The 11,820-nt window shown below is 33.6% G+C and overlaps 2 protein-coding genes across 2 annotated transcripts in view; both read right to left on the minus strand.

Annotated features, from left to right (window-relative positions):
- Window positions 1–1,239: 1,239 nt before the first annotated feature.
- On the minus strand, window positions 1,240–10,143 carry LOC111367285 (syntaxin-132-like). Its single transcript, XM_022988077.1, has 13 exons — window positions 9,923–10,143; window positions 8,247–8,357; window positions 8,040–8,096; window positions 6,956–7,004; window positions 6,240–6,328; window positions 6,078–6,151; window positions 4,272–4,314; window positions 4,125–4,185; window positions 3,996–4,021; window positions 3,842–3,919; window positions 3,679–3,759; window positions 1,724–1,789; window positions 1,240–1,619 (listed from the first exon to the last, which is right to left on the minus strand). The coding sequence occupies exons 1-13, from the start codon at window positions 9,938–9,940 to the stop codon at window positions 1,446–1,448; spliced, it is 927 nt and encodes a 308-aa protein (XP_022843845.1). The 5' UTR covers window positions 9,941–10,143; the 3' UTR covers window positions 1,240–1,445.
- An 800-nt stretch (window positions 10,144–10,943) lies between these two features.
- Window positions 10,944–11,820, minus strand: part of LOC111367288 (beta-glucosidase BoGH3B-like) — an 8,170-nt gene continuing 7,293 nt past the window's right edge. Inside the window, exons 10-11 of the mRNA XM_022988088.1 lie at window positions 11,603–11,745; window positions 10,944–11,244 (exon numbers count right to left, since the gene is read on the minus strand). Coding sequence (XP_022843856.1) covers window positions 11,045–11,244; window positions 11,603–11,745 — 343 coding nt within the window. The 3' untranslated portion in view covers window positions 10,944–11,044. The remainder of the gene's footprint in view (window positions 11,245–11,602; window positions 11,746–11,820) is intronic.

Below are 11,820 nucleotides of genomic sequence, written 5' to 3' on the forward strand. Positions count from 1 at the left end.
AAAGTTTTTAAAAAAATAAATAGCATGCCACTTTTTCTTGGCATCCCTAGAAAATGGTGATACATAATCTCTGACATAATATTGCATGACATTCTATTATTAGATTATTTAAAATATTGACAATTTTATCATCCAATCATATCTTGTCAACACCAATTATGTCAAGACATTTATTAACATCTTTTTGGTAAAGTGGTTTTACCCATCAAAAAAAAATATACTGAAAACGAAGCCTAAAAATGAAGCCTGCATATAATTTTATCAAAAATTTTAAAATTAAATAAACTAATATCGAGAAAAAAGGACCCATAATTGAGATACAAAGAGAAAAGGAGAATAAATTCTTACTCACATTAAGAAATTCGAAAACCTTTCCCATTGAAATTGAATCATTGGTTAGGATAAATTCTCTATTAAGGCTATGGGGGAGGTGAAGACACACAAAATGACGAACAAACATAGATAATCTTTCTTTTTAATAGAAGTGAAAACTCGCGATAATATTTTTATTGTTGAAATTTGAGATTAAGTAAAAGTTTTACTCAAAATTTTTAAAGTAAATTAAGTTATCAAAATATGTTCAAGCGCATGATAGTAAGGTGGGTTTTAGGAGGCGCTTTTAAGCACGCCGAAACATATAGTTTGTGTCAAAAGAAGCTGATAAGCTAAGCCAAACATGCTCACATTGTCACAACTTGAAGCCAAACATTTTCGTCTTTATCTTTTTGGTAGATGGACTCAAGTCATAAATATTGAAACTATTTTATTCTTCATTCAATAACTTATTTTCTAACATTAAATCGTCTTTGTCCAATTTTGTCACGACCTACCCGACTAGCTCTAACATGTTCCCTTCTTGATAGCAAAAATTGCGTTGCTAGTCTCTAACCCCGTTTGATATCACTTTTTCACCTCAAAATATCAATTTTTTGACCGTTATTTTACCATTCCAACCATCATTTTTTACTTCTTCACTTACAAGTGAGATCTACTTTTTCTCTGTAATGGTAAAAAAATTAATTCTCATAATCACTATCTAACAGGCCTACCTATCACCTAAAAAGTCATCATCAACCTTTTATTGTAGCTACAAAATCAATATTTATTAATTTTCACTGGCAAAAACTGTCCATATCTCCATTAAATCGTCACATGACATTCACATAAAATATCCTGCTTCAAAATATTGAAAATGAGTCCGAGTTCAGAAACATAGTTTCGTTCCTCCAAGGTAAAAAATTAAAGCAAACAATGAGCATATTTTTGAAGATATAACGTTACACTTGCAAATAGTAAACTTGTATATAAACTTTACTGGGCGCGCACACACAAATCCAAAAGTATTGACTGCAAGAATAAAAGAAATAGCTATAATGGAGTGTAAGTAGGAAAACAATTCCATTTAGCATCATTTTTCTGTTTATACAATAAATTGTGGTGAATAGCTAAGCACCATTATTGTTCTGCCATGGCTTGAGCACGCCCACAACGATTATTGCGACGATAATAAGGAGAATGACAATAGCAATGCACATCCATTTCCTCGAGTTTTTCTGTAACCTTTTTGCTTTCTGAAGTGCGGTATTCCCGGAATGCACATGGTCAACAGCAGACGAAACCTGAGAAAGTAGGGTAGTGGAGATCAGTCTGATTATATACAGAATTCCTTTGTATGCTTCATCATATCGGACAAGGCAGCATGGAGAGTTCGCGTTTTCTTTACCTGTGATTCAATATTGTTGAGCATGTCTCCTTGAGCATCCACCAATACTGCCATGTCCATGAATATCTGCACGGACGTTAATCCATTGATGAATTAAACAGCCTTTTAGAATTGTTTAAATTGATCTCAATGTGTTTTCGTAATACAGTTAATGCAAAACAAATGATGGCAGGCCAACAGTCACGTTGGGCTTAGACTCATCTCATCACTCTTAGGTGGTCTAGATTAGTGAAAGTCACAAGCAGATTTAAATTTTTGCCGGAAACAGCAAATCATCTCTCAAAATCCTAAAAAGGAACTACCGATGTAGGAAAAAGAAAAGGGGTGAAAAGAAGGGATCTGATATCGGTCCGTGCATGAAATCTTTCAGTCCAACCAAGATCACTAACCAGCTTCGACAGAAAAATTGCAAGTAGAAAAGAAAAATGGAATCTGACGAACTGAAATTCATCAGCATCTTCACGTCAGTTAAGCATAACTTCAAATTCAATATTTTACCGATTTTCACCTTTTAAACTCGTAGTTAACTAAAAACAGCTAGCTATGAATACATAATTCATTTCACAAAGCTAACTAGTTAGCATGTCAAAACTGCCTAGCAGCTGTTGCCTTGCTTATGAAAAGGTTTCAAACCACAGTAATGATGATATCGGGGGCAGAGGGAGGAGCGGGTCCAGAGGGAGCAATTGACCCCACTGCATTTCGGAATTTTTCCCTTTAAAAAAAGAAAAAAATGAAAAAAAAAAATCTCCTTTTGAGTTGAAACTTCATGCTATCAAAATCTTTCAAACAAGCTAGATTCTCATCCTTAGCATCAGAGACTACGATATCCGGCTTAAAACTACAGACCTTTGTTTTCCCACTTTTCTAATTGCTGTTACAGTATATTTTGTCTCATTGTAATCAGGTCTCCTGGTCATGATTCCTCCATTCCATAATTTTGTGCACTATCTGTTTGTATTTATATTCAAACGCTCAAAATGTAAGTATTTCGACCGGGGAAAATTACAGCACCGGTCCCTAACCTTTTTATTTTGTACAGACTTTACCCTAACCTTCATTTTGTATCAGTGAAAGTTCCTAGCCTTTCATAAATATGCACCCGAGATCCATGTGAACGAAAATCGTCCCAAACACCGTCAGTTGATCAGGAAAATTAAGGAATTAACATCTAATAAAACCATCGCGATAGCAGATAGTTCAAGAAATTTTCCCGATCAACCGATGACATTTAGGACGGTTTCTATCCAGATAGATCTCGAGTGTATATTTATGAAAGGTTAGGGACCTTCACTGACATAAAATGAAAGTTAGGGTAAAGTCTACAAAAAACAAAAATGTTAGAGACCGCTGCTGCAATTTTCCCTTTCGACTGAAGCTTGTTGTGCCAGGGGTGAAAGATGAGTGTAGAAAACCCCAATTATAGATTATAATGTTAACGATTATAACGTTAATGTTCAGGATGAAATTCCATTGAAAAGGGTACAATTGTGAAAATTATACAGTGCTTAATATTATATTATCACCGACTTGTTTGAAAAACATTTCTATAGTCAAGTCCAGTCCCCACTCAATCCCAATCCTAGCTCCGGCCATGGATGGTACTAGCAAGATGGAAAAGAAACAGTTTCCTTGGCCTAGAGCTAGCAGAATTTGAGTCAAAACATAATACAGCCTAATAGAGATAGGATGAATATGCAATAATATAAGCAAAAACACAAGGAGACCAAGAAGAGATTAAAAACCAACACGTGCACAGAAGAAAACAAAAATTAATAGGACTTGAATAATTTGATGTCAGCAAGCCCATGTAGGGACTCGAAGAAGACGAATGATCCATTCTTAATGGCCGGCAGCAATTTGGTTGAGAGGGATTCCATTCTTAATGGCCGGCAGCAATTTGGTTGAGAGGGATTTTAGTCTTATTATCATTGCCAACAAATAAACCATAATACCTGTTGCAAGTCAAGAAGCTTCTTCTCTAAATCTCTAACAGCATCATGACGCTCTTGAATTTCTGCAAGCGTGTCCATTATCTGCACGCAAAAACAACAAATAAAGCAAAGACGAAAGGGGATAGAGGAAAAAATAAAGGAAAAGGTAGAAAATAGAGCTAACCTGGCCTCGCCCTTGCTCTTGAATTGCTTTTTGGAAAATCTGTTCGCTATCCCCAGTCTCTATTAATTTATCAATTGTCTGTGGAAGTAGAATTGAATACTTGGTAAATCTTACACATTAAAAAAAATGGAAAGATAAACAAAACAAATTTTACCTCTTCATCGGCTCGATTTCCCGTCACTGATGATCCCATGAAACAAGAAACCATCACATTTTGTCAAGATATAAGAAAGTTATTGCAAAAGGTTGCAGAAATTTTTCATAACAAGAGGAGGGTAAAGACCTGTGAATACACGCCTCTCGACTACTTCACGATACTCTTGATGGATGCTTTCTCTTAAAGTCTGCAAAAGTATTCATTAACAGATATGAGAAACAGAAGAGAAGAAGTAAGAAAATGAAACCTTTTCATATTGTGTATCTGACCTACCTGAAATTCAGACATCTTGTCTTTGAACTTCTTCTTCATGGCACTGTAGTGGAGTCAAGTATAATTATTTAGAAGACTTTTATTTAAATCATCATTAGATATATCTACCAAAGATATGCACTCAATCAGGATTTAATCAATTAACATTTCTGAAAGCTTGAACTACAACGTTCAAGGAACTGAGGATAATCTGGACTCTATGACAATGAGCTTCACTAAGCCAGATAATCATATGAATCCTGAAAGTTATTCAAATAAATTCTGTTCATTGCCAGGATTATTTGATTAAACATAATGGGCCTTAGCAGTGTAATTAAACAGTTTACACAAATATTCCTGATATTGATCTTCGATCAAAAAGCTGTGAAAGCAACAAAAATGATGATGAGGATGGACATAAAGGCAGTATATCCAGTTAATAAATAACTAATCCATGAGCCTTTCTTCAATTTACATATTATCGGATTTAACCTCCACTAAAGAAAAATTGAATGAGAACTTAAAACTATGTGCTAGGAGAAAGGTAAATGAACTGTAAACATGTACGTGTAGGGTTGGAGTCGAATTTTATTGATGGCTTAATTCTACAGAGCTTTTTGACAATTCCCACAAGCCTAAAAACCATGCTTAAATTTTGAATGGAACTAATTGCTGATATTTGGTCAATTTGAAAATGGAAGAATGATCGAATTGCAAGGACCATTTTCTTGAGGCTCTATGCTTGTAAGAAGGGCTGTTTCATTGATGTCATCATGGGCTAAAATTCAAGTATGTGCAAAGAGAACGTAGAGAATAGTTTCTTAGTCTTTAATTTATTTAATCAATGTCTATGAGGTCCCCTTGTCCTCTAGTTTTGTTATTGTTTTTTTCCTTGATAAAAGTTTTGGCTTATTAGTTATCAAAAGATATTGTCCACGTGCCTACCAATCATGTGGGGAGTAGGGCTATTAATGGTTTGAATTTTGATTCGAAACCAATCCGAATTCGATGAAATTATTGGGAGATGAATTTAGGATCTCAATCCGATAACTCAATCAAAATCCGAATCCGATAACTAAATGAAGCAAATATGGATATAGGTCAATTCAATCCGATAATAACCCAATCCGAATTGTTAAAATAATATAACATATTTTACATATTATCACATAATTTTTTTCATTTTGAAGCTTGTATTATATTTTACACATAATTTTCAACTAATAAATAGTATTAGATAATAGTATAATATTGCTAATTGAAATATTTAAATAGTTTTTATTTATTTTTAATTAAAATAAGATAAAAAATAATTTATTTCATAAATTAACAACCAAAGGAGCCAACAATTAAAGTTTGTTTCAGTATTCCCAACTTCTCACTTTTCATATCGAATACTCACTAAAATATCATAAAATTTGCAACCTATAAATTGGTAGGCCAAAAGGGCCTTTTAATTCTAGGGCTTAAAAGTTGACTTGTATTAAATTTTTATCTTTCTAATTTTTTCAATTTCGGATTGAATATCTGATAACATAGCAAATCGAATATGAATTTAACAATCAAATATCCGTTGCATTATCGAATAGGATCGGATCGAATAATTATTCTTACTGATCCGATCTGATCAGATTTTGGTAGATCTGATCCATATCCGATCTCTTTACAGCCACAATGGGGGGTAACTCTGCTCCCGCTTTTGATGCAGATAAATCAAATTCACAAAATTTCAAGCCCATTAAAAGCTATTGCATTTTAATGTCTTCCATGTAACACAAACATTTATAGAGTAACATAATCAGGCATGAGAATTGGAGTCTAAATTACACTGTAGTTGCTGTTCTTGATCTGTCAACGCCCGATCCTTTTCCACATCCAGGCTTTTGTCTATTGGCTAAATTCTGTAAAGACAAGGAAAAAATAAAAGATGTCACTACTAAACATGTCTTGACAAATGAAAGTTAATAATGTGATCTATATTTTCCTCACCTCTCTGTCAAGTTCCTCAATTTTTGATTTAATTAGGCGGGCAATTTTTCCAACTTCATCAACATCCTTCTCCATTCGTTTCTTGATTGCTGCAGATTTACATTGATTATAAACAAGTTTTAACCAGTGAGAAGTCAATTTAAAGAAAATGGCAAGAAAACAGATATATGTATTCTCACCATATCCAAGTATAATGACACAAAGTCCTCCACTAGAAAACAATATGCAATTCATTATCACCATGAATATGAGCATTAGAATTTAAAATAAGGGAAGTGACAGTAACAAACCAAATCAGAAATTAAAAAGAGAATATAAATAAATGAAGTAGAATCCAAAAGTTACCGACAAAATACCACTATTTCTTTATGTGACTTAACGTTGGTATTTAGTTTTAGAGGCTGTTTGGTTTGATTAAAATCTGATTTCAATCCAAGTCAAAATCAAACAATCAATATTAACCATATCTTTTATGAGTCCCCCACAACTTTCCAACCACACATTTCAAAAACCTCTATCACAATTTACTAAAACATTTAATTTTAATCCCCACCAAATACCCTCTTAATTGACCATAAAAATAATGTCACTTTATGAATGATGAAATTTTTTTTGCACCAGCCATGCCTATTTTGGCAAGATTGAAGTTTTATAATATCGAGAAAACGAATTGATGCAACACCTATTGAACACGTAATCAAGTGGTAATATATTACCTTTCATAGCAGCAGCCTTGGTTATGGCCTTGCATTCCTCATGAGCATCCTGCAAAGAACATTAGCAAAAGGCACCACAAATTATAAGTTATAGCACAAAACATTTTTACCATCCCCTGATGTCGTTTTGAGTCATGATGTATAAGCTGACCTTCTGATGATTTAATTAAACAAACCATGTATAGCTATCAAAAGAGCAATATCATGTGCATATATACAATTCTTTGTACATCGAAGGGCATACAGGGAAGCATCATGTATTTGTCAGTCAATAAGTTATCTTTACTTATCTAAGAAAGAGAGTTGCAAAATTGTCTTAAGGGAATTGAGGAAGCAGATAATGTTTCATCCCAAAAGGTCAATTTTATGTACTACTCTGGTATATAAGTAAAATATTGCTTTTTCATCACTTAAAAAAAGGACTTGAAAATTATAATGTGTAAAATCTACTTCTATAGAGGAAATGCAAGTGATAAAAAAGTCTTTGAAAATTTTAAAATGCAATCATCTGCATGTGTAAAATCTTCTATAGAGGAAATGCAACTCTAACAACAGATTTCATATAATAAATGAAATCAAAGGAAGCTTCAATGATGAGAAAAAGAAAAGGACTCATGCATAGAATGCCCAAAATAGTGGAGACACCATATCATTGAGCATGTAGGTGACCTAATATACCAACAGCTTAAGCAAAGGGGAAGTAAAGCTAAGAGGTCATAAAGTTCCCAAATTATTCAGCTGCCACGGCACTGATAAGAATGTCACACCAGAAAACTCAAATACTGTGACTCATAGTTTCCATGTACAAAACTTGAATCCTCAGTAATACGATAGTAGTTCGCAACCATTTTCCATTTACATGCAACCATGGAAAATGTCTGCTTTTCTCACGGACTATATCAATGGGGTTTAGGCATTTAAACTCGCAAGGCGAGAAATGGAAACAAGACCGAATTTATTTTCACACTCAGGGGAAGATAAAATATGGACATGCACAGGCATTCTAGTAAATGAGAGATAAATTCACAAGAAAAATAGAAGGAAAGAAAGATTTCAGAAGCAGAAAGAAGAGAGAAACTCATACCTGAAGCTTTTTCAGTAGCTTATCGAGTTTTTCATAATTTTTCTCAATCTCTTGAACCTAGCAACAAAAAAGGAAATGGCAAATTAAAACTACAACAAAAACAAAATAAAAATTTACCTACTTGCTCTTGTAACTATATTGGTAAAAGTCAAGTTTAATTGGGAAAAACAAGAGAATAAGAGCAAACTAGTCTACAGGCCACAGAACCTGCTTAAAGAAGTTGTCCAAGCCTAAATCTCCTGAATTTTGTGCGAGTTGTGTTCCCATTTCAATATCTCCATTCCTAGAAGCTTGATCCCGCGGTACCTCGAACGAATCCTGCAAAATGCACATAAAGTATAAGGAAATAACTAAGGCCCCCTAATGTCGGAGTGTTTTCCATATTAACTAATATGCATGGGAAAAAGCTTCTATTTCAGCCTTTTCAAATAGTTAAATAAGTAACAAACGAATAACTTGGGCCACACAAATGCAATATATGCAGGTTACAAAGACATGAATGAGGAATAAGGCATGTATTCAACCTTTATCAAGTTCCAACATTCATCAAATAAAAAGCTAGTGTCAGTACAAATAGCACAAGATGTTTCAACGTTTCTTTTTGTTTCAAAAAATGCCACGAATAAACAAAGCATTATTCCTAATAAATTTGGACTTGGTTAGATGAATCTTTTTCTGTCATTCTATCAACCTCGAGAATGTGTAATGACCAAATAGAGTTCTAGAATAGATTGACTTTGTTTTCTACATAGAACAGATGGTTTTATGTCGATCATCTCGTAATTTCAACATTTTGAGATGGGAAGCTTTAACAGTCAGGCCTGTCACGAGAAATTGTGTTGCTTTTTTGTGTTTTAGTAAAGTTCCAAGATATGATGCATTTACTTCAAGCTCAACTAGCATTAATAATATATTTGAAAGGTTATTTATTAATTTTGTATGAATGTGCTTTTAGAGGTAATATTCACAGAATTTTTATTCCTTTTCTCTTCATTTTCATTTGGACTTTGTGATTAAAGCAAGACGAAGACCACATAATCTCTTCACTTCTAATCTTTCACCAAACATGATATTTTACATGCATATGTTGCATTTTCACAATTTGAGGTCAAACTGAGGGCTAATATATTCTGGTGGATAAAATACAAAAGAAATTCTAACAAATAGAAATTTTTTTGCCTAAAATTTTAGTGCATTCCCTGATGAACTAGCAAAACTTAAAGGAGCTAAAATTATATATCAGTATAAACTAGAAGGTAAAACTTAACAGAGCAAAGTAGAAGCCAAAATTAAAGAAAGAAGTTCAGCATCGTGGAACCCATATCAAACATCTTAAGCAGATCGTAATGTTAATTGGAAAGCCAATCTACATTTCCTATCAGCCCTTTTTGGCTAAAATCAGCATGACAACAAGTTTTTAACTTAAAATTGAATCAAAATATTGCACCTTTATGTCTTGCGAATCAAGGAAAGATCAAGTTCATTACTTCAAATATCAATTCTCCTCCCCCTCCAACCACCTTCTTTTGTTTATAGATACATAGGTTTGTGTATGTAATTGCATTAACAATATCAGAAACTTAATTATAGATAAAATGGCCAAAATGGTTAAATGTCCCAAATTAAAACTAAACATCTGATGATCTCGTGTCATTTTCTGGAAATAATAACACAAAAAACTCGCCCAAACACACACAACACTAATAAAGAACAAAACTTGCGTATATTTTCAGCTGCTAAAGCTTCGATCTCTTATTACATTGTCTGGACTCCAAAGAAATTGAAATAGAAAAAAACCCTTTTCAACATTTTCATCAACAACTAAATAAACAGCAACAAAAACTCATAACTAAAATTAATTAATTAGGAAACGCAAAAATTACCGTTAAAAGGTCGTTCATATTGGAGCAATTGAAGAAGATGGAGAGTGCGAAATCTGTGACAAAGTGTTTTGATTTTCCTGTCTCTCTACTCCTTCCCCTTTATCTGTTTCTATATATATATAGATATATATTTTTTATTTTTTGGGTGTTTGTGTTTTGTAAAAGAAAAAGTGTGGAGAGAGAATTGGTGTTTTCCTGTAGGAAAAGCAGAACACAGAAAGGAGGTTATTATTATTTTTATTTTTTTGTCAAAACCTTCCAGTATTTATCTAGAAATATGCTATTGATACTAATATGATGACTTTATATCAGTGTCCAATCCCTCACATGGTCGGAGCCCATTTCGCCAATATAAACATTTTGATATACGTGTAACATCATCCATTTATCTATGACTATCAGTTCATAATTTAGGACTTCCTTGACATAATTTTTCAGAAGTCAAAAGAAATTTTAAGACTTAAAAATTACTTTTGAATTCGTTTAATTAATTTTACAAAAGTATTTGTTTAGAAGAGCTTTTAAAGAAAGTTGGTCGGAGATTATTCCTATAAAAACATTTTAAAAAAGAATACTCTTTTAGAACATAGTTTTTAAATGCAAATGATGTAATTTATTCAAGAAACTCTTTTCTAAAAAGCAAATGCAAAAACAAAAACATCTCTCGTTACCTTAATTGCTTATCATGATTTATAATTTTACATGGTCCCAACTAAATAGCTTATAATCATTTATAATTCCACACAAAAATAAATAAATTAACAGGTTGGATGTGGGCCCAACACGGAAGGCATGTATGCACTCACCACTTGAGTTGGATGGCTGTCATGATTATTAAAATATTCTATTATGTTTCCAAACCACCCTCGCATCACTTGAACTACTACGTCGTATTAATCTAATAGAATAATTAACAAATTTTAAATTCAAACATTTGATTAAATTTTTATGTTTCGAAGATAATTGAAGCCAAGCTTATTAGTCAGTGCAAGATTTAAGAATTTATCATCAACAAAATCAATAAGTTAAAATCTCATTTATTATACTGTTCCGACTGTTCAATACTTTAATCAAGTATACACTTCGAGTTACATAAGCGTCGCCCGAACCCACCATCCCGGATCAGTTGTCTTTTACAGGTTTTGTAGTGAGTCCATAACCAAATGGATACAATGGATCATAATGTTTGTCCCCAATATTCATTGGAAGCTGATCGACAGTCTTAAACCATGTATGAGGAAGTTTGCCCGTAAAACCATAGTCTCCAAACAAAACATCAGCAACACCTTGTCCTTCTGTACCCGGAAGCCAAGCAGCTACAAGTGCTGTTGGGAATTGATTTAAACATGCACAGCGGAATTTAACAGATTTCAATTCCCATTCAGGATTCAGCTTTGTATTTAGATACCCGACTGTTCAATACTTTAATCAAGCATACACTTCGAGTTACATAAGCATTGCCTGAACCCACCATCCCAGATCAGTTGTCTTTTACAGGTTTTGTAGTGAGTCCATAACCAAATGGATACAATGGATCATAATGTTTGTCCCCAACATTCATTGGAAGCTGATCGACAGTCTTAAACCATGTATGAGGAAGTTTGCCCGTAAAACCATAGTCTCCAAACAAAACATCAGCAACACCTTGTCCTTCTGTACCCGGAAGCCAAGCAGCTACAAGTGCATCAATTTGAGCAACATATGGTTGAATCACGATTGGACGTCCAGTAATGAGGACGACAACACATTTCACATACGCACAGGCATTCGTAATGACAGTTGGGGCTGGATCGGGAAGCGTCAAGTTTAGGCTGTCACCAAATGTCTCTGAGTACGGTGGTTCACCTACCACGACAACGGCGTAAGAGAACTTGTTGGATTTCACGTAGGAAGCATCG

The sequence above is a fragment of the Olea europaea genome, chromosome 2, assembly GCF_002742605.1.
Source record: "Olea europaea var. sylvestris chromosome 2, O_europaea_v1, whole genome shotgun sequence".
NCBI classification, from domain to species: Eukaryota; Viridiplantae; Streptophyta; class Magnoliopsida; order Lamiales; family Oleaceae; genus Olea; species Olea europaea.